The 22,803-nt window shown below is 36.6% G+C and overlaps 1 protein-coding gene across 1 annotated transcript in view; it reads right to left on the reverse strand.

Moving 5' to 3' along the window:
* The window catches only part of SAMSN1 (SAM domain, SH3 domain and nuclear localization signals 1), a 211,537-nt gene extending 192,890 nt beyond the window's left edge, over positions 1-18,647 (reverse strand). The window contains 1 exon segment of the mRNA XM_082460429.1: positions 18,566-18,647. Within this exon segment, the coding sequence (XP_082316555.1) occupies positions 18,566-18,588 (23 nt within the window). The 5' untranslated portion in view covers positions 18,589-18,647.
* Positions 18,648-22,803: the final 4,156 nt, after the last annotated feature.

A 22,803-nucleotide genomic window follows, 5' to 3' on the forward strand; every position in this document is an offset into this window, starting at 1 on the left:
CATGATCCTTTGTATTTCTGCAGGGTCAGTTGTTACTTTTCCTTCTTCATTTCTAATTCTGTTGATTTGAGTCTTCTCCCTTTTTTTCTTGATGAGTCTGGCTAATGGTTTATTAATTTTGTTTATCTTCTCAAAGATCCAGCTTTTAGTTTTATTGATCTTTGCTATCATTTCCTTCATTTCTTTCTCATTTATTTCTGATCTGATCTTTATAATTTCTTTCCTTCTGCTAACTTTGGGTGTTTTCGTTCTTCTCTAATTGCTTTAGTTGTAAGGTTATATCATTTGTTTGAGATTTTTCTTGTTTCTTGAGGTAGGATTGTATTGCTATAAACTTCCCTCTTGGAACTGCTTTTGCTGCATCCCATAGGTTTTGGGTCATTGTGTGTTCATTGTCCTTTGTTTCTAGGTATTTTTTGATTTCCTCTTTGATTTCTTCAGTGATCTCTTGGTTATTTAGTAACATATTGTTTAGCCTCAATGTGTTTGTATTTTTTACAGTTTTTTTCTTGTAATTGATATCTAGTCCCATACCATTTTGGTCGGAAAAGATATTTGGTATGATTTCAAATATCTTAAATTTACCAAGGCTTGATTTGTGACCCAAGATATGGTCTATCCTGGAGAATGTTCCATGAGCACTTGAGAAGAAACTGTATTCTGTTGTCTTGGATCGAATGTCCTATAATTATCAATTAAGCCCATTTTATTTAATGTATCATTTAAAGCTTGTGTTTCCTTATTTATTTTCATTTTGGATGATCCATCCACTGGTGAAAGTGGGGTGTTAAAGTCCCCTACTATGATTGTGTTACTGTCGGTTTCCCCTTTTATGGCTGTTAGCATTTGCCTTATGTATTGAGGTGCTCCTATGTTGCGGGCATAAATATTTACAATTGTTATATCTTCTTCTTGAATTGATCCCTTGATCATTATGTACTGTCCTTCTTTATCTCTTGTACTAAGCTTTATTTTAAAGTCTATTTTTTGTCATATGAGAATTGCTACTCCAGCTTTGTTCTGATTTCCATTTGCATGGAATATCTTTTTCCAACACCTCACTTTCAGTCTGTATGTGTCCCTAGGTCTGAAGTGGGTCTCTTGTAGACAGCATATATACAAGTCTTGTTTTTGTATCCATTCAGCCAGTCTACGTCTTTTGGTTGGAGCATTTAATCCATTTCCATTTAAGGTAGTTATCGATATGCATGTTCCTATTATCATTTTCTTAATTGTTTTGGGTTTATCATTGTAGGTCTTTTCCTTCTCTTGTGTTTCCTGCCTAGGGACGTTCCTTTAGCATTTTTTGTAAAGCTGGTTTGGTGGTGCTGAATTCTCTTAACTTTTACCATTTCTGTAAAGGTTTTAATTTCTCTGTCAAATCTGAATGAGATCCTTGCTGGGTAGAGTAATTTTTGTTGTAGGTTTTTCCTTCATCACTTTAAATATGTCCTGCCACTCCCTTCTGGTTTGCAGAGTTTCTGCTGAAAGATCAGCTGTTAACCTTATGGGGATTCCCTTGTATGTTATTTGTTGCTTTTCTCCTACTGCTTTTAATATTTTTCTTTGCATTTAATTGTTGATAGTTTGATTAATATGTGTCTTGTCGTGGTTCTCCTTGGATTTATCCTGTATGGACTCTCTGCACTAGACTTCATTGACTATTTCCTTTCCCATATTAGGGAAGTTTTCAACTGTAATCTCTTCAAATATTTTCTCAGTCCTTTTCTTTTTCTCTTGTTCTTCTGGGACCCCTATAATTCGAATGTTGGTGCGTTTAATGTTGTCCCAGAGGTCTCTGAGACCATCCTCAAGTCTTTTCATTCTTTTTTCTTGATTCTGCTCTGTGGTAGTTATTTCCACTATTTTATCTTCCAGGTCACTTATCCGTTCTTCTGCCTCAGTTATTCTGCTATTGCTTCCTTCTAGAGATTTTCTAATCTCATTTATTGCATTGTTCATCATTGTTTATTTGCTCTTTAGTTCTTCTAGGTCCTTGTGAAACGGTTCTTTTATTATCCCCATTCTATTTCCAAGATTTTGGATGTTTACTATCATTACTCTGAATTCCTTTTCAAGTAGACTGCCTATTTCCTCTTCATTTGTTTGGTCTGGTGGGTTTTTACCTTGCTCCTTCATCTGCTGTGTGTTTCTCTGTCTTCTCATTTTGCTTAATTTACTGTGTTTGGTGTCTCCTTTTCGCAGGCTGCAGGTTCGTAGTTCCTGTTGTTTCTGGTGTCTGCCCCCAGTGGGTAAGGTTGGTTCAGTGGGTTGTGTAGGTTTCCTGGTGGAGGGGACTAGTGACTGTGTCCTGGTGGATGAGGCTGGATCTTGTCTTTCTGGTGGGCAGGACCGTGTCCAGTGGTGTGTTTTGGGGTGTCTGTGAACTTAGTATGATTTTCAGCAGCCTCTCTGCTAATGGGTGGGGTTGTGTTCCTGTCTTGCTAGTTGTTTGTCATGGTTGTCCAGCACTGGAGCTTGCTGGTTGTTCAGTGGAGCTGTGTCTTAGCATTGAGACAGAGATCTCTGGGAGAGCTCTCACTGATGGATATTACATGGGGTTGGGAGGTCTCTGGTGGTCCAATGTCCTGAACTTGGCTCTCCCACCTCAGAGGCTCAGGCCTGACACCTGGCCTGAGCAACAAGACCGTGTCAGCCACATGGCTTTTGGAAGTCTGAGGTCTTCTGCCAGCATTTAGTAGGTGTTCTGTAGGAGTTGTTCCACATGCAGATGTATTTTTGATGTATTTGTGGAGATTAAGGTGATCTCCACATCTTACTCCTCCACCATCTTGAAGGTCCCCTCTCTATTTGACTGCTTTCACTAAGCTTAATGCCCTCAAGGTCCATGATTTCATCCTTTTTTATGGCTGAATAATACTTTATGGTATATATTGGGTTGGCAAAAACGTTTGTTCAGATTTTTCCATAAGATGGTGCAGAAAAACCCAAACTAATGCTTTGGCCAGCTATATATGTATAGTATATATATATTTATCTCACATCTTCTTTATCCATTCATCCATCAGTGGATATTTAGGATATTTCCATATCTTGGCTGTTATAAATAGTGCTGCAGGGAACATGGGGGTGCATGTATCTTTCTGAGTTAATGTTTTCATTTTCTTCAGATAAATACTCAGAAGTAGAATTGCTGGATCATATGGTAGTTCTTTATTTTAATTTTTTGAGGAACCTCCACACTCCTTTCCATAATGGTTGCACCAATTTAAATTCCCACTAACAGTGCACAAGACTTGTCTTTTTTCCATGTCCTTACCAAAATGTGTTATTTCTTGTCTTTTTGATAATAGCCATTCTAACAGGTGTGAGGTGATATCTCATTGTAATTTGTATTTTACCTTTTAAAATTAAATATGTGGACAGTTTGCCATGCCTTCACCAACTTTTCTGGGTTTTATTTTACATTTAATTATTTAAACCATCTGAATTTACTTTGACATATAGTATATGAAAAGGCTCTGCAATGTATTTCCTCCCACCCCCCCAAATTTTGCCAATTTCTACTACCTCTTTTTTGAAATATCTCTCTCTTCCCAACTTAATTTATGACATCATCTTCATCAAATGTTGAATTTTAATATATTTAGGGATCTGTTTTTGCCCACATAACCTTTTCTATTTATCTGTCTACTCTCATGCCAGTACTTTCCTATGGTAATATATGCTATGTTATAATTAATATCAGTATCTATTAGGTAAGTCCTATAGTTAAAAGGCCCATAGTTAAAAGGAGATTTCAAAGAACTAAACTTTTATAAGTAGTAAGTAATCCTGAAACGTATTTATAAAACTGGCTTATTCCATTGAGAATGTGGTGGTGGTGGTGGTAGGGAATCAATTGTATTTCCACAGGACAAACGCATTTATATCTATATTCCACAATCATCTGCTTGGTAGCAGTTATCTGCAATTTAAAGGGTTGTTAAAAATCTTAAAAGCAATGAAAGCTGCAGAAATGCTGTAGAATCAGGTGACCTGAAAGAATGTGTTTAGGCAACACTTAGTTTTCAGCCCATTTCAAAGTTTTTCACACTTTTTCCTGTTGTCTCTGTGGTAGGCAGAATAATGGCTCCCTAGATGTCCGTGTCCTAACCCCAAAGCCAATGAATATGTGACCTTGCTTGGTAAAAGAGATTATGCAATTGTGATTACATTGAGGATCTTGAGGTTGGGAGATTGTCATGGATTATCCAGGTAGGCTCATTGCAATCACAAGGATCCTTGTAATAAAAGAGAGAGGCAGGAGAATCAGAATCAGAGAAGGAGATGTGATGATGGAAGCAGAGGTCCAACTGATGCAATTGCTGGCTCTGAAAATGGTGGGAGGACGCCATGAGCTAAGGAATGCAGGTGGCCTCTAGCAACCAGAAAAGGCAAGGAAACATATTCTCCCCAGGACCTTCAGTAGAAAGGCAGGCCTGCTGACATCTTGCTCTTAGCTTGGTGAGACCCATTTCTGACTTTTGACCTCAGAACTATAGGATAATAAATTTGTGTCATTTTAAGCCACTAAGTTTGTGATAATATTTTTCCAGAAGCAATACGACATTAATACAGTCTCCAATCACCCTCCACTTTAAGATCATAATTATCTCAAAGAAGGATTATTCTTGATCACATAAAAGACTGGTCCCACTCTTTTTGGCCTGATTATTTACACAAGTGCAGCAAGAATGCTAATGAACCTCTTTGAGATTGCTTTGCAAATCTACATCTGTATAGTATCAACCACTGAGGCCTTAAACTTAATTTCTGTCTGAAAGTTTCCATAAGGAATCTCTGATTGAACCTTAATAAACATTTCATTTGTTCTCATAAGACTAGAAAAACAAGCCCAAGAAAATATCTACTCCAGATTTCATCTGCAGTACCTTATAAATTTGCGTGAATTCCTCTATTCTGAGGGCCCCCTAAATTTTGTCTCCTGCCTTGTAAGAAAGAGACCATCTTACCACCTATAAGAGCAGAACCTTGTGAGCCAATATTCCTGGCGGGGCTTTGTAGCCATTTGTTCCATATGTAAAATCAACATCTTAAAGTTGACTTGTCATATTTGATCACATGTACTTTATTTTCAAAAGTGACGTTTCAGGTGAGGCATTGGTTGCATAATTGACTTGTCCAATTATAATCTGGTTAAACAGAGAACAGATTCCTATTGAACCTACACACATAACTATATTACCATCAAAAGTAAAGACACTTACTCAGAGCTTTGGAATTCTAGGAAGTCAGTGAGAATCAGCTATTATTTTAAGACGTTTCATTTTAGTTTACACAAGCAGCATTTACTAAATTGTTGTGCGTTGTAAATAGCTTTAAAGAAGATCGGAGCTTTGTGATCACCTAGAGGGGTGGGATAGGGAGGGTGGGAGGGAGGGAGATGCAAGAGGGAAGAGATATGGGAACATATGTATATGTATAACTGATTCACTTTGTTATAAAGCAGAAACTAACACACCATTGTAAAGCAATTATACTCCAATAAAGATGTTAAAAAAAAAAAAAGATTAGGAGAAAAAAAAAAAAAGATAGGACTTCTTGATCTACCCAGAAAATAGAAAAATAAAACAACAACATTCTAAAATAATTACTACAATAAAAATTCCTCATCAGTTCACTTAGATCTATTAAATTAATTCTTGATCTGCTGGATCTTGGGCTACCAGTTCCATGAAGCCATCTACTTTTCAACTAAAAGCAGCTGTGAAAATCCAGAGCCATCCACTGTTAGATTCTGAGAGCAAACTTTTTCTGTAAGAACTCAGGTGATAAATATTTTAAGATTTGCAAGCCAGATGTTCTCTGTTACAACTGTTCAACTGCACAATTGTAGCAAAAAATCAGCCAGAGCCAATACATAAATAACTGGGCATGAGTATGTTTCAATAAAATTTTATTTACAAAAACATGCAGTGGATATTTTTGGCCAGCAGGCCATAGTTCACTGACTCTTGCTATAAAAAATGTAAGATCAGCCCTGACATGTGAACACTTTGAAGTACAGGCTTTTTCCTTGAGGCTCTGAAACTCTCCTTCTTTGTTGAAGATACAACCTCTTCCCTGTAGCTTATAGTGGAGCCCCCATGAAAGCATCAGAATAAAACAAATACTATCTGAAGATGACAGAGAATTAATGGCTTTGGTTAATTTATTACTGATAATTTTCAAATGTGAAAATTTGATGAGGTTTCTGATATGAATAATACAATTGAAAAGCAGCAGATGATTGTTTCTGTGACATGAAAAATAAAGACAATAAAGCCATTCCAAAAAACAGTTCTTGAGTAATGATTAAGTCTATTTTCAAAGATGTCTTTGAATGTTATATCTAATTTATTAAATGGAAGAGCAGTTTTAAGAGAAGAAATCTTAAGATATAGCATAAAATAATTCTGAGAGGTAATATACATGACATACAAAGAATATAGCAAGGATATCAAGTAAGGAGTTTCAGTAAGTCTGGAATAGGGCCTCAACATGTGTAAAACTCCTTGGCTAAGTTTTATGTTCATCTCCAATTAAGAACCACTGGCCTGGGACTTCCCTGGTGGCACAGTGGTTAAGAATCCGCCTCCCAATGCAGGGGACACTGGTTCGATCCCTGGTCCGGGAAGATCCCACATGCTTTGTGGAGCAACAAAGCCCGTGTGCAACAACTACTGAGCCTGTGCTGTAGAGTCCACAAACCACAACTACTGAGACCCACGTGCTGCAACTACTAAAGCCCACATGCCTAGAACCCGTGCTCTGCAACGAGAGAAGCCATCTCAACGAGAAGCCCCCACTCACCACAACCAGAGAAAGCCCACGTGCAGAAATGAAGACCCAACACAGCCAAAAATAAATTAAAAAAAAAAAAAAAGAAAGAAACACTGGCCAGAAAACGCTAACTTTTGGGAGGAATGGGATTTGATTTGACTCTACTTACAAGCTCCTGAGATATCCTGTTATCGTTTTGTGGATGCTGGCAGAAGACATGAGACTCCTTGGTCAGTGATAAGGGACTTTATTGCTCACATCACAGAAAACAGCATAAGCATAAAAAGTTGCATTAGTTTCCCTTGTCCCCAAGTCCCACAGGGGTGACAGAAAGAGCCCAGATGGATGCTATACATGCAGAGGGTTTATGTCACAGCCCGAGGAACACTGAGCTTGGGCAAATCCATTGCTTCCATCGTAAGCAGTAAGCAAGGCTAGTCTTTGTCTCAGAGGGAAACAGAACCTTGTTCCTCCACATTACTCATGAGAGCACAGCCCCAAGAACTGGCGCAGGTGAAAGAGCAGTCAGGGCCTTGAAATCTTTGCATTCCCAGCAAGACACCCAAGAGCACAAGCAACCCATGTCTCTTTCAACAGATTCAAATGAAAAAAGTAAGGCTGTGGCAATAACTAAATTTGTGACAGATGATACTATATTGTGGTGGCTTAACATCATCACATAAAGTACTCTAGAACTCTGATAAATACATAAGACAGACTATTGCATAAGGATTTTGAGCAGTGTTTCACCAGAGGTAAAAATGTATTATATAAAGTAAGGCATTGACAAATCTTCAGGGACTTGATGTAAAGCATACAATTTCTGAAATATTTATATTAGTAACATTTACCTTTACAAACTTAACTTAGTATCTCTTCTAACCTGAAAACTTTCCCCATGCAACTCTTATAAAGTAGCATATCAAACAAAACTAATTAGTTCTAGCATCTCTTTTTATAAGCCAAAGAACAAATCTGTGTGATTTTTCAGGGGACTTCTGGGAAATTCCAAATATAGCTTAAGAGTAAAAGAAATGCTGAATATTTTATTTTATTTTTTCTATACTTAAGACATGAATTTGGGAAGGCTAAAATCAAAACATTTTAAGAGGAGATCTGGAGCATGATTAAAATAAGATCATGAGTGCCTGAGAAATAATACTTCGTTACCTATTTAAGTAAAGTGACAATAAAATATTTAAAAATAAACATGACGGTAGAAACCTTAGCTCTTTCATAAGTGAGGAACCTTTGTTCTTTCTCTTTTTTTGTTTTGCATAATAAAGAAATCAAGTCAACAAAAAGCACAGAAAATTATTCTGATAAAATACAGAATCTCTGCTATCATCTGGATTGCTTAGTAGAAGGAGAGCAACTGGGCAAAATTCATTTGTATGTCTGTGGGCAAGAATCACTTACATTGCTATTAGTTATCTACAACGAAAAGAACTGTAAACAGCTCAAAGACAGTGAAAGGACAGAGAATCTGTAGAATCTTAGAGTAAGATAACCCAGAGAATACGCTTATACACAATCTTCTTAACCCATTGTAAAGTCTTTCATGACTTCCTTCTATATCCATAAAAGGTAGTTTTAAAACGATCATTCATTTCTAACTTTGTTGTATTTTAAAGGCCAAAACGATCTAGAAACTCCAAAAAAAGTATTTACACAGGAGTAATCTGAATGATAAGAAAGTATGATATTTCTGAGAAACAGAAATCAAAACTCTCAACTGAGTGTTAAGGTCCCATTTCTGTAAATGAAATTCATCATCCAGTCCTCTTAAAATGCATTATACTTATGATTTGTTTCAATTTAGCTGTAGGAAGAATAATTAAAGTTATATTAACTGAAGGAATCTAAAATTGTAGATCATACAAATAATCTAAGATAAAAATGTGAGTTGGAATGAAACTTAGTTGATTACTATATTATGATAGAAATGCTAGCTGCTCTAACAAACACTCATATCTCAGTGTTAATAAAGTTTTATTTCTTGCTCAAAGAAAATTCTTGTGCATTGGGCAACTTTCCTGTCTCCTTCAAGTGAGACCCAGGCATCTGAGTTCCTTCCATTGTGTGGTTCTGCCATTTGGAGTCTTTCATTTCCAGACACACAGGGTAAGCAAATGAAGAATCTCATGGGAGATTTTAGGCACTAAACCTGGAGTTGACTTTCAACACTTTCATTCCCATTGTCTTTGTCTGAACTAGGTACGCGACCCTAACTCAATGGCAAAGAATGCAGAGAAATGTGTTCGTATTTTGTACATAGAAAAAGGAACAGGCTTCTGAGTAGCACCAGTCACTTCCACAATCATTATGACTAATTTAATTAATTTTCAGCTAAAAACTATTCCTTACGATCTATGGTAATTGATTTACCTTTTCTGAATTCTTTTAATTTTTTATCTCTATTATTTTATAGTCAATGGAAAATTGCCCAACTGCCTGATCCCTTGTCACTCTGAAGACCCCATCTGGAAGACCACTAACAGAGCAAAAGCTCTATCACATTCAGAAGAGGACAACCATGTGCAAATAAATGAGCAATGGAGCCTACATGGGTATCAACGTGTCTTTCGATGCTTCGTGCATCATCAGCTATTTATTTCAATATATTGTATGTCATCAGCACTTCGTCTGACAGCTCCATTTGTTCACTTTCATACTTCTTTTGGGTAAACAGCGCATGTAACAGTTCCATTTTAGAACAGCATATTAATCTTCCCTTGTTAAGGGATGACTTGTCCTCGCACTTATCATCACACTTCTCCTGTGATATGACATCATCTCCTCATTTGCTGAGATAAATTCCAAACAGCAAAAAATCACATGGGCCTTTGAATTTCTACATTTGTCTACTTGATTTGCAGCACAATGTGGAAATATAGGGGGAGGGGGAAACTACTCATTGATAAAGCATTTTTTTCTTGGGACTTTTATATTTCTCTCAGTGTTGAGAGACTCTAAGAGACCTAAGCTAGTTGCGTGGATTGGCCAGTAGGTTAAATCAAGCCATGCCAGGAAAGCTAAACGTCCACCCATCTACAGCACAGTAGACTGGTGGTAACTTGCCAATCTGCAGCCATAGGGATTCTGTCTTCTGTAGCGTTGAGCAATAACAGCCGTAAGCTGATGACTACACTTAAAGCAATTCTGGAAGTTTTCCTTACAGACAACAAGCCATAAAAGTTGTGATTCATTCATACAATAATGTATGAGTTAAGTCCTGTCCAAAAGGTAATGCAGAGAAACAGCACATTAACAGTGTTTGTGGGCTCAGAAAGGGCATTCAGCAGCCACGTTTCACTCTAAGTTAAGCACTATCATTAAGTTCCTATCAGATTCTATTTGAACCTTTAATTTACTACGGTGACTCTGAAAACTTCACCTCTACTCCACCTCTCACCCTTCCTGTTTGTGAGCTCAGCTTGGATGGAATCTGACTACTCTAAACTGTAGAGGAAAGTTGCTAGGTTTGGCATTTTAACATGTCACTATGAAAGATATATTGCAACTGAATATGTGTGCAGTAATATGTGTGTAGTAATCCTTGCCCTTAAAAATCTAGTGTGATAATGAGAAATATATATTTGATCTTTGTCCCCAGTTCTTGACACAGATTTTCTAAAACCCTTGGAATTTCCTGAGTGATAAAGATGATAAAAGCATATTTTGTTATTCACAAAGCCTCTTTCAAGCATACATGAGTTTATACTAATAAGGTGACTCTTGGTAGGTCCCTGAGTAGCTTCAGGTTGGGGGCTGGTTGCCAAACAGACCAACCATGTGATTAGAGGATTGGAACTTTCAGTGTCCCCCCCCCCAGGCCACCAGGGAAGGAAGAAGATTGGGTTCGATCACCTATGGCCAGCGATTTAGTCAATCATGCCTACATAATGGAACCTCCATAAAACCCTTAAATGATGGGGTTTGAAGATCCTCCAGGTTGGTGAACACACTGAGGTGCTAGGAGAGGGGCACACCCAGAGGAGGCATGGAAGTTCCGTGCCTCTTCCCTTATATCTTGTCCTATACATTTCTCCCATTCGGTTGTTCCTCAGTTGTATCTTTTATAATAAACTGTTAATAGTAAGTAACTATTTTCCTGAATTCTGTGAGCTTGTCTAGCAAATTATTGAACCTGAGGAGGAGGTTGTGAGAACTCCCTGAACTTATAGCTGGTGGGTCAGAAGTATAGATGGAAACCTGAGACTTACTGTGACAGTCCTATGGGTCTGAGCCCTTAAGCTCTGGGACCTGTGCTAACTCTTTGTAGTTAGTATCAGAAATTTGAATTGTAGGACACTTGGTTGTGTCCAGAGAATCGGAGAATTGGTTGCTGGGTGAAAGAAAAAACCCACACATTTCGTGTCAGAAGTTTTGTGAGTAAAAACGTTATCACATCTAGCTATGGAGAAAATACATTTGTACATAAAAAAGCAGATGACAATCCAAAATTACAAATGTATATATTCGAATGAGTCTTACCAATATTATTTCTGGAGTGTTCAGGAAAATTTTCATAAAGAAGATAGAAGATCTTATTATCAAAGAGGAAGACTGAAGCAGCGAGAGGGCTAAGAAGAATGAGATCCATATCCATACAACCATAATGTATTGATATATCTTCCCACTAGAATGCCATCCCCATGAGCGTAGGATCATCTGCTGTATTCAGTGCTGAATCCCCAGTCCCAGGCATATCCTATGTCATCTCCATGTAGAATGGCTTTGATGGAAGGAAGACTGGCATTCCCTAACATCCAGGACACTAGACGTAGAGAACACACACACACGTGCACACACACACACATATTGACCAATTAGTCACGGACTTTATACAGTGGTTATCAACCTCATAGAACTCTTTCCTCCAGAGGAAACATACAGTAGATATTTCAGGTTTAACATTTATAGCTGATATATCAACAATGGATTAGAAGGGAAACTTAAGGGTATATCTAAGAAAGCAAGTATTTTGATCCCTTAAAATGAACCTGACGTTCCTATAAGAAACAAAAAATTAAACGTCTGGAATGACAAAAAAAGACACAGCAAAATCTAGACCACTTCAACCATTAGTGTCAAAAGTACTGAATTGAGAATTAGTGAACCTAAAATAAGAGTTTCTTTACAGTTTACACTTATTTTTTAATTTTTAAAAAGATTTTTATTGAAGTACAGTTGACTTTAAATATTATACTAGGTTCAGGTGTACTGTTTATAATTGTTGTTCCCAAGGTGGAATGGAGAGGGAACAGAAACAGAAAATATTGATATGTTTTAAATAGTTCTAGGTAACTTAAAGAGAAAAGAGCAGTCCTCAGAGTCATTTGAAGGCTCTACATCACAAGATGAAACAAAAGGTGAGAGCTCTAAAGTGACCAGGCCCACAGGATGCCCAAGAAACCAGAAGATTTGGTGCATTAAGTCAAACAACTACAAATTCAATGAAAATTCAGTCTCGTAGTGGCAGAAGCTTATTTGCGGGCTATCTTTTCCATCTCATTTATTTATCACTCTGGCAACACACAAACTTGAAACTGCATGCACTTGAGAATTAAATGTATAAGATGTATAAAGCACTTAGAACAGTCTACCATATAAGTTCTCAATAAATACTGACGACTCTGCTAAAATAATAAGTATATTAATAAATATTTTTGGTTTTGGATATCCAAAATATTTTGTTGTACTCATGAAAGCTCCTTCAGTGTCATCACCTATTTTAACCATGGCTTCACATTATCCTGTCATGAAATTCTACCTTTCACCCAGTATCCCAGCAAGGGGTTCTTGCACCAGAATGCACTAACACCAAAGAATCTGAAGCATGCATGATAAAGGCCATTTCTACAGTGAATAATAAACAGTATTTATGAAATTTGGTTGGTGCTCAGCTCCCCAGGGTATATTCTTTGGTCTCTGTTCGTCCCACTATCTACTGCTTTGCTCCTATTTATATCATCTTCATCAAATAATATGTCTATCAGGGGAGTTGGAGGCGGGGCATGAAGGTAGAAACCAAATGTATGAAATCTTCAACCCACCACAATGGCTTCACTTTATCAGTACTGGTAGGAGGCTTGTTATAGGATTAAAAAAAAAAAGTGCAGAAATATTCATATAAGAATCAGGAGATCCAAGGCATAGTTCAAATTTTGCCACTGAGTGACGTTGGGACTAGTTACTTAACTTCTGTGACTGCAATAATATGTTCAAATTAGAAAATCTTCCAGATCCCTTCCAGTTCTAAATTCTCTGACCAATTAATCCACTATTTCCCAAGATACTCAAGAATAACCTATAAATAGGAAGGGGCAGGTCTTTCTCCCACCTCATCACATTGTCATTTCCAACATGCACTATTGCTTTCTAATTTTTTAAATGAAATCCTCTAACAAACCCAATGATTCCTCCATTACTCACCATGAACAAAAGGGCCACATTTGTTTCCCAATCTCCAGAAATATTTGAATAAACATATGGTATAGCAACAAGATCCCTGGACCCAGAAGATCTGGATCCAACCTCTGATTTTACCATTTACTAGCAGTTTTACTATAAAAATAATATCAGTTAAAGAGTTGCAGTTACATTGGAGATTTTTGTGTTTGATTTCACTTACTTTAGAGAAGAGCAACACATCCTGAGAGATTAATGATACACACTTCTAGAGATATAATGGAAGCCTAGTGGGGTTTTTTTCAATACTTTGAAAGCAATGGTTAAGAAAACAAAATTAGCACCAAAAGATGTTCTTCAAATAAAATCCAATATGCAGCTTCAACATATGATCAGATCACAGTGATGCCAGAGCCTCAAGGATTCCACTGGACCTCTCCACACCTTCCATCTTAGCCCTGAGGCAGTACAAACTCAGTCCTAGAACTTCCAGAGCCCCTTCTCAAAGTGGCCATCAGCATCACCTGGGAGCAGAGTAGAAGTGTAGAATCTCAGGCCCCACGCCAAGCTCACTAAATAGAATCTAACACGTGACACGATCCCCAGGTGGTATGTGTGCATAGTAAACGCGAGAAGCACTGATCTACAATACAATTTTAAAACCGCTGAATTACCCCATGCTGCTCCCCCTAATTAAAATCGCTGGCTTAGCTTTCTTATTGCCTACCTCAGAGTGTTGTTGAGACCATGAGTGTGAACTCATTTTGTAGAGTACACATTTTATAAACAAAAGGTACTCTTGTTAGCTCAAGTTCCTAGAAGCTACTGCTACCTTCCTGCTTGTGCTCCAGCTAAAATTTCCGCAAAATTCCCATTGAAAAGAATAAGTCTACATGATAAAACTATACCCATGTCTTAACAGATATTCCACAGGGAAAAAAATGCTTATTTCATCTAATTATAGAATTTTTTTATAAACAATAATTCCATGTGTGCTTTTTCTCCAACTTCCACTGATCTAAGTCACTTTCATTGGTTGAAATATTTTATTGTTTACTGTTTTCATTGTATACCAGGTGGGCTATATTTGTTAAGTTAACAAGTGCTTTATCCAGTTAACATACTTAAATCCCCTTTCCAATTATTACCTCCTACCTCAAATATTTAAAGTCATGAAGTAAAACCATTTAAAAAACTTAACATAGCTAAACAAAAATAGAAAAAGGTCATTAATAACTAAGAGAGACTCAGATAAATACACTGAATGACTAAATGAAAAAAATTGAAGAAATAGACTGAAAATAGGTTGACCATATCCATCTCCTAATATCCCTCTCTTATCCTTTTATATTAAAATACTTGTTTTTATTTGAAAATTCACTTCCAAGAGGCTACTCCTTAATGCTAGATTTTTCCAACTGATAATATGATACACAACAATACAGTTATTTTGACGTTTCCAAAAAGCTCAAAACCATGCAGTTAACTTAGTTTGTCATGAGTAGATTTGACCCATTATGCTTTTCTTGTGTTCTCCCTATTCAATTAATTTAAGGAGAAAACCCATTTATATACCTGAGCTATGAAATGGTTGAATGATCTCATGATTCCTCTTTCATCCCTTGATTTTTTTTTTTTTACTTAAGAGTCCTCATTAGAACACTTGGAAACAAAGAGTATTAGAAGGTGGAAGGCTTTTTCTCTCTCTCTTTTGCTTTCTCAATAAAACTCTCCAGATATAGGCACCTACTGGGAGGAAAAGGAAGAGTGGAAAATTTACTCTATATCCATATTGAATTTTCCTGGTTAATGAAAAATATATGACATTTCCAATCACCTGTATATATTATATTGAATCATGTAATTACAGAGCTAGATTATTGCTCATACACAACTCACAATTACACCCTGTGTTCTCTCAAAGCTATTTTCATTTCCTTCCCCTTTTATTTATATTATTTTATTTTTAGTTTTTGCTCCCTTACTCTCTTTTTCCAGTACTCTAGATTAAAAAAAAAAAAAAAAAAAACTACAGTAGAGTTTGTGAATTTAAAATGCTGGAGATGAGCAGAGACAAAGGGTAAATTTCTTCAAGAAATACTGTGTAGAATTAATTTTTAAAAACCTAGGGCTTCCCTGGTGGCGCAGTGGTTGAGAATCTGCCTGCCAATGCAGGGGACACGGGTTCGAGCCCTGGTCTGGGAAGATCCCACATGCCGCAGAGCAACTGGGCCCGTGAGCCACAATTACTGAGCCTGCGCGTCTGGAGCCTGTGCTCCGCAACAAGAGAGGCCGCGATAGTGAGAGGCCCGCGCACCGCGATGAAGAGTGGCCCCTGCTCGCCGCAACTAGAGAAAGCCCTCGCACAGAAATGAAGACCCAACACAGTCATAAATAAATAAATAAAAGAAAGTGAATTTCTTTAAAAAAAAAAGAAAAAAACTATATACTTGCTTAAATACATGCCATACAGAAGAAGCAAGGAGTGAAATACTTACCTTTATATTGTCCTTAAAAAGAACATATTTTAAAAAACTCTATAAAACTTGTTTTCTAGAGTTCAGAATCATGAAAACAGTATTCTTAAACTCTTAAATGCAATATATTTGTTCATCTTCCATAGATATTTTAACCAAATACCCAAATTTAATCCAAATATTCAAATAATAGATATTTAGTCTATTAAGATATTAAGTGGCTAATATCATCATACTCAGAGGGAACCAAACAAAAAAAAAACAGGCCTTCACAGGCATCCATAATTTAAGTTCCTCTTGGTCATCCTTGGCATCATTGCAGCTAGGATTTCTGGGATCAGAGACTCTTCCAAGTGGATAACACTGGGTGACTTTGCCACCTTCAGTCAGCACAGCTTGAGGAAGAAAATAATACAGAAGTGCTCCCTTTGGTTTAGTTTTAAAAATAACAGTCATTGGAGATATTAAGGAACTATCAGTGCTCTAGAACTTGAGAACCTAGAGCAGCTTGCTGTTGTTTGACAGTAAACTGAGTGGTCTAGTTGGAGGAATGCAAAATTAACTCAGAAAAGCTACTGAATATGCTGTTAACTGTTTCCTAATAATACGACTTGAGATTTTTTTCTAATTAGAAAATAACAATATATACATGCTACTTATATTCAATGAGAAATACAAAAAGTACATAAAGAAGAAAAATTGAAAATCATCCATAATTCACCACCAGAGAAAACCACTGTTAATATTTTGGTATAATTTCCCATCATTCTTTTTACCATGCATCTATGTATGGATATATGGGTACATGCACATATTTATATGTATGTTAGATTAATATGTATAGATACTAATGTAAGTAGCTAATTTAACAAAGTTGGGATGGTTCTGTGTATGTAATATTGCATCCTTTTAAATATAAAATTATAAACATCTCTCATAAAATAGTTTCCAAAAATGGTTTTTAATAGTTACATTATATCATTGTATAAAAATTCATTTAGGGCTTCCCTGGTGGTGCAGTGGTTGAGAATCCGCCTGCCAATGCAGGGGACACGGGTTCGAGCCCTGGTCTGGGAAGATCCCACATGCCACGGAGCAACTGGGCCCATGAGCCACAACTACTGAGCCTGCACGTCTGGAGCCTGTGCTCCACAATAAGAGAGGCCGCGATAGTGAGAGGCCCGCGCACCACGATGAAGAGTGGCCCCTGCTCGCCACAACTAGAGAAAGCCCTCGCACAGAAACGAAGACCCAACACAACCAAAAATAAATAAATAATTAATTTAAAAAAATTCATTTAACTATTTAGACAATTAAATATTCTTTTTTTTTAACATCTTTATTGGAGTATAATTGCTTTACAATGGTGTGTTAGTTTTTGCTTTATAGGATCAAAGGGTATAAACATTCTTATGTCAGAGGGCATGAACATATTTTAAAGAACTTCATAAATCATCCAAAATTGCTTTCCAAGAAATATTAAATAATTATTGAAAAGAAAATATGCATGAAGTTAATCAACTAAATATATTAACTTATAATCATTATAAACATTCTGTAATTGAACTAGAAATCAAGGCAAATTCATAAGGCAGTGTAAAAGTTGAGAATGGGCTTTGAAGCCAACCTGTCTGGGTTTAATTCCACTCTGCTACTTGTTAGTTGGGCATTATATTAGTCTGTTAGTGCTGCCATACCAGAATACCACAGGGTGTTCTGGGTGGCTTAAGCAACAGAAATTTACTTTCTCACAGTTCTGGAGGCTGGAAGTCCAAGATCATGCTGCCATCAGGGTTGGTTTCTGGTGAGATCTCTCTCCATGGTTTGCCGATGGCTTGCTGTGTTCTCACATGGCCTTTTTTCTGTGTACATATATCCCCAGGGGTCTCTTCCTCTTCTTATAAGGACATCAGTCCTATTGGAAGAAGGCCCCGCCCTTATGACCTCATTTAATCTTATTTATCTCCTTAAAGACCTTATCTCCAAATACAGTCACGCTGAGGTTAAAGCATCAACATATGAACTTAAGGGGGGACACAATTCAGTCCATAACAGGTATGTTTCACCAAGTTACTTGGTGGTTGCATATAGGAGTTACTTCATTTGTAAAATAAACATAATAATACTTTATTGACTATGATGAGATTAAAAGTGTTATAGATAAAACATTCAAGAATAGTGCCTTGCCAAACGCATTTAATAAATAAATAGTATCACATTAAAAATTGAGGGCTTACCTGTTCATTGTATATATTAATCATGATACACTATTAAAATATAGCTTCTATTACAAAATTTATAAGTTGGACATCCCGTTAGCCTTAGTAATTATTAGGAGAAATTAGCAGTTAATAGAAAAGAAATAGAAACATCAAGCAAGTTATCCAAGATCAACATCATACAGTGAATTGGCAACATGATTAAGAATAAAAACAAATGTTTCAAGAAAAGATGCATCCTTTCAATTCCTTTGCAATTAAGATAATTGTAAAAAAGAAGACTACTCATATTTTTGATGAATATTAATTTTAGTTGGTGGAAACATGAAGTTAGATAAGAAACAAGATTTATATCATTTGGAAGATTTCAGTTTTATTTATTTAAGATTTTTTAAACTGTCTCTCTTCCATATAGAAAAGAAATCTCCCAATACAACCATTCCCAAAATATTTAGTAAATTGCTTAAGAATGAGAAAGACTAGTGCCAAGAGACTAACAGCATTCATCTTGCCTCTTTATTCTAATAAGCTTACTTGAAAATCGAGCAACACATAAGTATTTACTGAGCTGTGTTTTGTGATTAGTGGTAAGTCAAGTACAATTGGGATGCAAAATAAGTTATGACACATAAACAGGAAATTAAGACAATACAGATATGCACACAGTACCTTGGAGTATAGCTGAAGGACATCTAACTCAGCATGGCAGAGGGAGGTTCAACAGGAATGCCAGTGTTATAGTGGTTATGCTAAAAGAAATGGAGAAAATGACATTAAACTAAAGATGAATAGTAGATGGCTGGCCATGGAGGCAGGTAAAAGGGGGAGATCAGCCAGGTAGGGGAAGGGAAATCTCCAGGTAAATAGACCACAGGACCAAAGACACAAACATGAGGAAAAAGTTGTAGAAAACTACAAGTAATTCAGTGCTGCTGAACCAGAGTTCCAGGGGGATGAAGCTGGATCATGGATGACTTGTACATATTGTCAAAGCAGTTTGAAATTTAGTCTGTAGATAATGAGGAACAGCCTGATGTAGTCTTATTGACATCTTAAATAGCAGTTTTCTGTCAGTTCTTTAGAGGATGGGCTTGAAGGTGACAAAATTAGAAGCAGGAAGACCAATAAGAAGACTGTTTTGATGGTCCAGCCAGAATTGAGGTAGCGTAGATAAAAGGGAAAGAAGCTGAAAATGTTAAGAAGTACTTAAGCGTTAAAATGATCAACTTATGACTGTGTAGATATGGAACTGTGGGAGAGGAAGATGATTAAACAGGAAGTTTAGAAAGAGGAGAAATTTTGAGAGAAGCTGACGCGTTCTGTTTCTGAAATATTAGGATCAAGGTGACGATGAGTGGTTGACAGAAAGTCGGATATATGAATCTAGAGCATGAGGATTAAGGCTGGGGTATATGGGTTGAAATAAGAGAATGGATAAGATCACCCCCTGAGTATTTAAAATGACAAATGAGTCAGGGACAGAATCCCGAGAAACACTGACTTTAAAGGATAAGTCATGTGCAAGAAGCCCATGGAAGAAGCAGGGAAGAGAGGAGAACCAGCAAAACACTGGGTTAGAGAAGACAAGTGTGCGAAAAATCAAAACAGACTGTTACCTCTGATGCATGCCCATTGGATATGCCAAATAGAAAATTATTTGTGACCTTAGAGATGTCAGTGTATGTATTGTGAGGTAGTGGGAAAACAAGCAGATTGTAGTGAGTTCCTTTGAGTAGGAGATGGATGTCTGGAAAGATGTTAGAATCTCTTTTGGCTTACACAGGCAGGAGGTAATGTCCCATTACCTGGGGTGATATACTATGGGATGAAGCAAACACAGAGACAGAAGTGTCCAAAGTAAGCAATGTGCAGAGAAGTCTGACCCAGAGGTGGAATTATGGTTCAAGGCTAGGATTCCTAGCCTAACACAATGTGTCCTTATCTGAGAGAAAAAAAGGATTTCAAGTGGAGAACTAGTGACTGAAAAAAGCATTATCATTAGAACTTGAAAACAAAGGCACCACAAGCAGAAGTAGTAGTAAGATTGACTTTTATTGTTGTCGCCTGCAAGTTACTCAAAAAGATCCCTTAAGTATACCCAGATTAAAGGCAGATCAAGTTACAAAGAATATATGGGGCTAGAATATGCAAGCAAGATTAAGTGGCTCTAACAAAGGGAGAAGAGTGTGGGGATAAGGAGCCAGGGAAGCAGAGAACGGGATTGACAGGAGAGAAACGTGATGAAAGTGTTCAGTCTGGCAGAAATATGCAAGAACACCATAACTAAATTGCCAGAATACATGTCAGGAAAGTAAATTATCCAAAGAAATAAGAAATGGACAAACCAAGAGAGATTAGCACTTCAGAAGTCAAAGATTTGTGAGAGCATCCATCTCAGGCATGCACAAATTACTCCATAAAGGTTTGTTGAATGAAGAACTGAATGAATAAGCAAATTAAGAGGAAAAAATAAGGTTTTTTTTTACTGTGGATATTGGCAACAGTTTTATTCTGTTCTACTTTAAATTAGGATGGCTAGATAATATCTATTTTTTCATCTAAAATTTTCACTTTTTAAACTGTGCATGAATTATCCCACACTTCTCTAGATGTGTTATTTTATAAAAGTAATCATTTTTACCCTGGAAAATTAAATGGAATCAGTGGAAGCCATTGATAAAGAGCACTTGTAAGCACTAAAAATTAGTTTTTTCTCTACTACTGCCCTATTTCTCAATGTCCTCTCTCAGTAGGAAAGGTATTAATCTGTTCAGTTTTATCCTAGAACCATATTTTTACATTTAATTAAAGATACAACACATGCACAAAACATACCCTCACTAAAGGGCATACCTTAGTAAAGACAGTATAACATGCTTCTATAACCTAGCAAAGTCAATCTATGAGAAGAATAAATTAAGGGATAATTTAGTAACTGCCAGAATAGTCTGAGAAGATCTTGTCTGGAGGACAAAACAATAGAAAAATAAATACAAAATGATTAAATCAAAAGGTATACTTTCAATTTAATAAAATGATAAAGAGAAATGGACTTTGAGTCAGAAGGAAAATGTTCTAGTTCTATGACTTACTTTGTAGTCTAGGACAAAATATTTTAGTGCATTTGTGTTTATGTTTCCCAGTTCTTGCTTCCATTCCTTGCCCTCCTCATTTTCTGTGCAGTAGCCATAATGATCTTTTCAAGACATAAATCAAACCATATCACTTCCCTGCTTAAAACTCTCCAATATTTTCTTGTTACAATTAGAATAAAATCAAACCTATTACCCATGACCTTCATCACCCTACATGAACAGAGCCCTGCTTACCTCTCTGAACTGATGTCTTTCCACTTTTCCCCTCATTTACCATTCCTGGCTTGCTTTATGTTCCTTAAACCGTACAAAACTCGTATGTGCTATTTGTCTGTCTAGAATACTGAGCCCCAGGTCCTCCTTTGGTTGGTTGGTTTTCATCATTTAGATGTCAACTCAAATACTACCACCTCGAAGATATCTTCCTTGACTTTCTACAGGAAAATAGTTACCCCACCGTCATCCATCTATCTCTTATCATATAACAATGACTTTACTTTATAAAACTTACCACTGTTGAAAATCATGTTTTCACTATTTAGTGTTTTTTATAGGGTGTGTCTGACCTACACAACATCTCCTTGCCTATCTTATTCGTCACTGAAATCTCTGGGTCATAACTGATGCTCAGTAAGTGTTTGTAGAAGAAAGAAAAGAAGGAAGGAAAAAAGGAAAGGAGGGAGGCAGAAAGAGAGAACTAAATAAATACAATATTTGATAATAAAATGAGACAAAAATATGAAAAGGAATATTGGAAATAATCATCAAGACATTATTTAGATATCACAACATGCTTGAATATATTTAAATACCACACACTTGCTATGATTTAAAAGAACTTCATATACTATTGTTTTCATTTTCTTGATATTTCAGTGAAACCTAAACAATGCAAATATTTTATGCATATGTGAGGGAGTGGGTGTGGATATATGTTTTAATTTTCATGCTTTATTTGGGTGAATATAGGGTATAAAGAAACATAAGAGACACCCCTAGAGCACCTTCAGGATGTCAGCATTCACATACCCATGTGCTACCCCTCTAAATTACATTTCTCCAGCTGGCTTGGTTAATTTTGAAGTAAATGAGCTAACAGTGCCATATCACACCCAAGCAGTACAAAACTGTATAAAAACACAATGAAATAGTGATAAACAATGGATTATTTCAGTGGCATATGGCAGAAACACAGTCAGGCCAGCCTCAAATACAACCCTTGGATTCTGTCTAAAAATCAGTGCTTGAATTATAGACTTAGCATTCAAGGCACTCCTTGTAAGCAGTAAGCAGTTTTTCCAAAGAGGAGAAAAGGAGGGTCAGGTAAAGGAGAAAAAGAAAACACACTGGTCATTGGAGAAGAAAGGTAAACTAGAATTAGTGAGTAGTGCATGCATGCCAATCTACAAGGGGCAATATAAAATGTATGACACATTCAACAGGAAAAAATGGCAACAAATAGATTGATAAGTATGAAGGAAAATAAATATAGAGAATATTAGGGGACAGAGCAAAGGAGAAAGAAGATAAACAAACAAAATTTTAAAATGTCCTTCTATACTCTCTCTCTGGGTATAAAATTGAAATTTTTACACTAAAATGATGACAAAAACCCCATGTTGCACATTAAAGGAAGGTTAGAAATATGTTGCTAAAATCTGATCTTCACCATCCCTATGTAAAAAAATCCCCTCTCCAGGACATGTCTTCCCCCTTTCTTCAATCCCCAACCATCTTCTTCTGGGTAACAATGAGTACTCACTCCAAATTTCTGAGATTAAAGCTTCCATGTGAAGAACCCATAGTGTAGCC

Source organism: Balaenoptera physalus, assembly GCF_965194825.1.
Source record: "Balaenoptera physalus genome assembly, chromosome: 4".
Classification (NCBI taxonomy): Eukaryota; Metazoa; Chordata; class Mammalia; order Artiodactyla; family Balaenopteridae; genus Balaenoptera; species Balaenoptera physalus.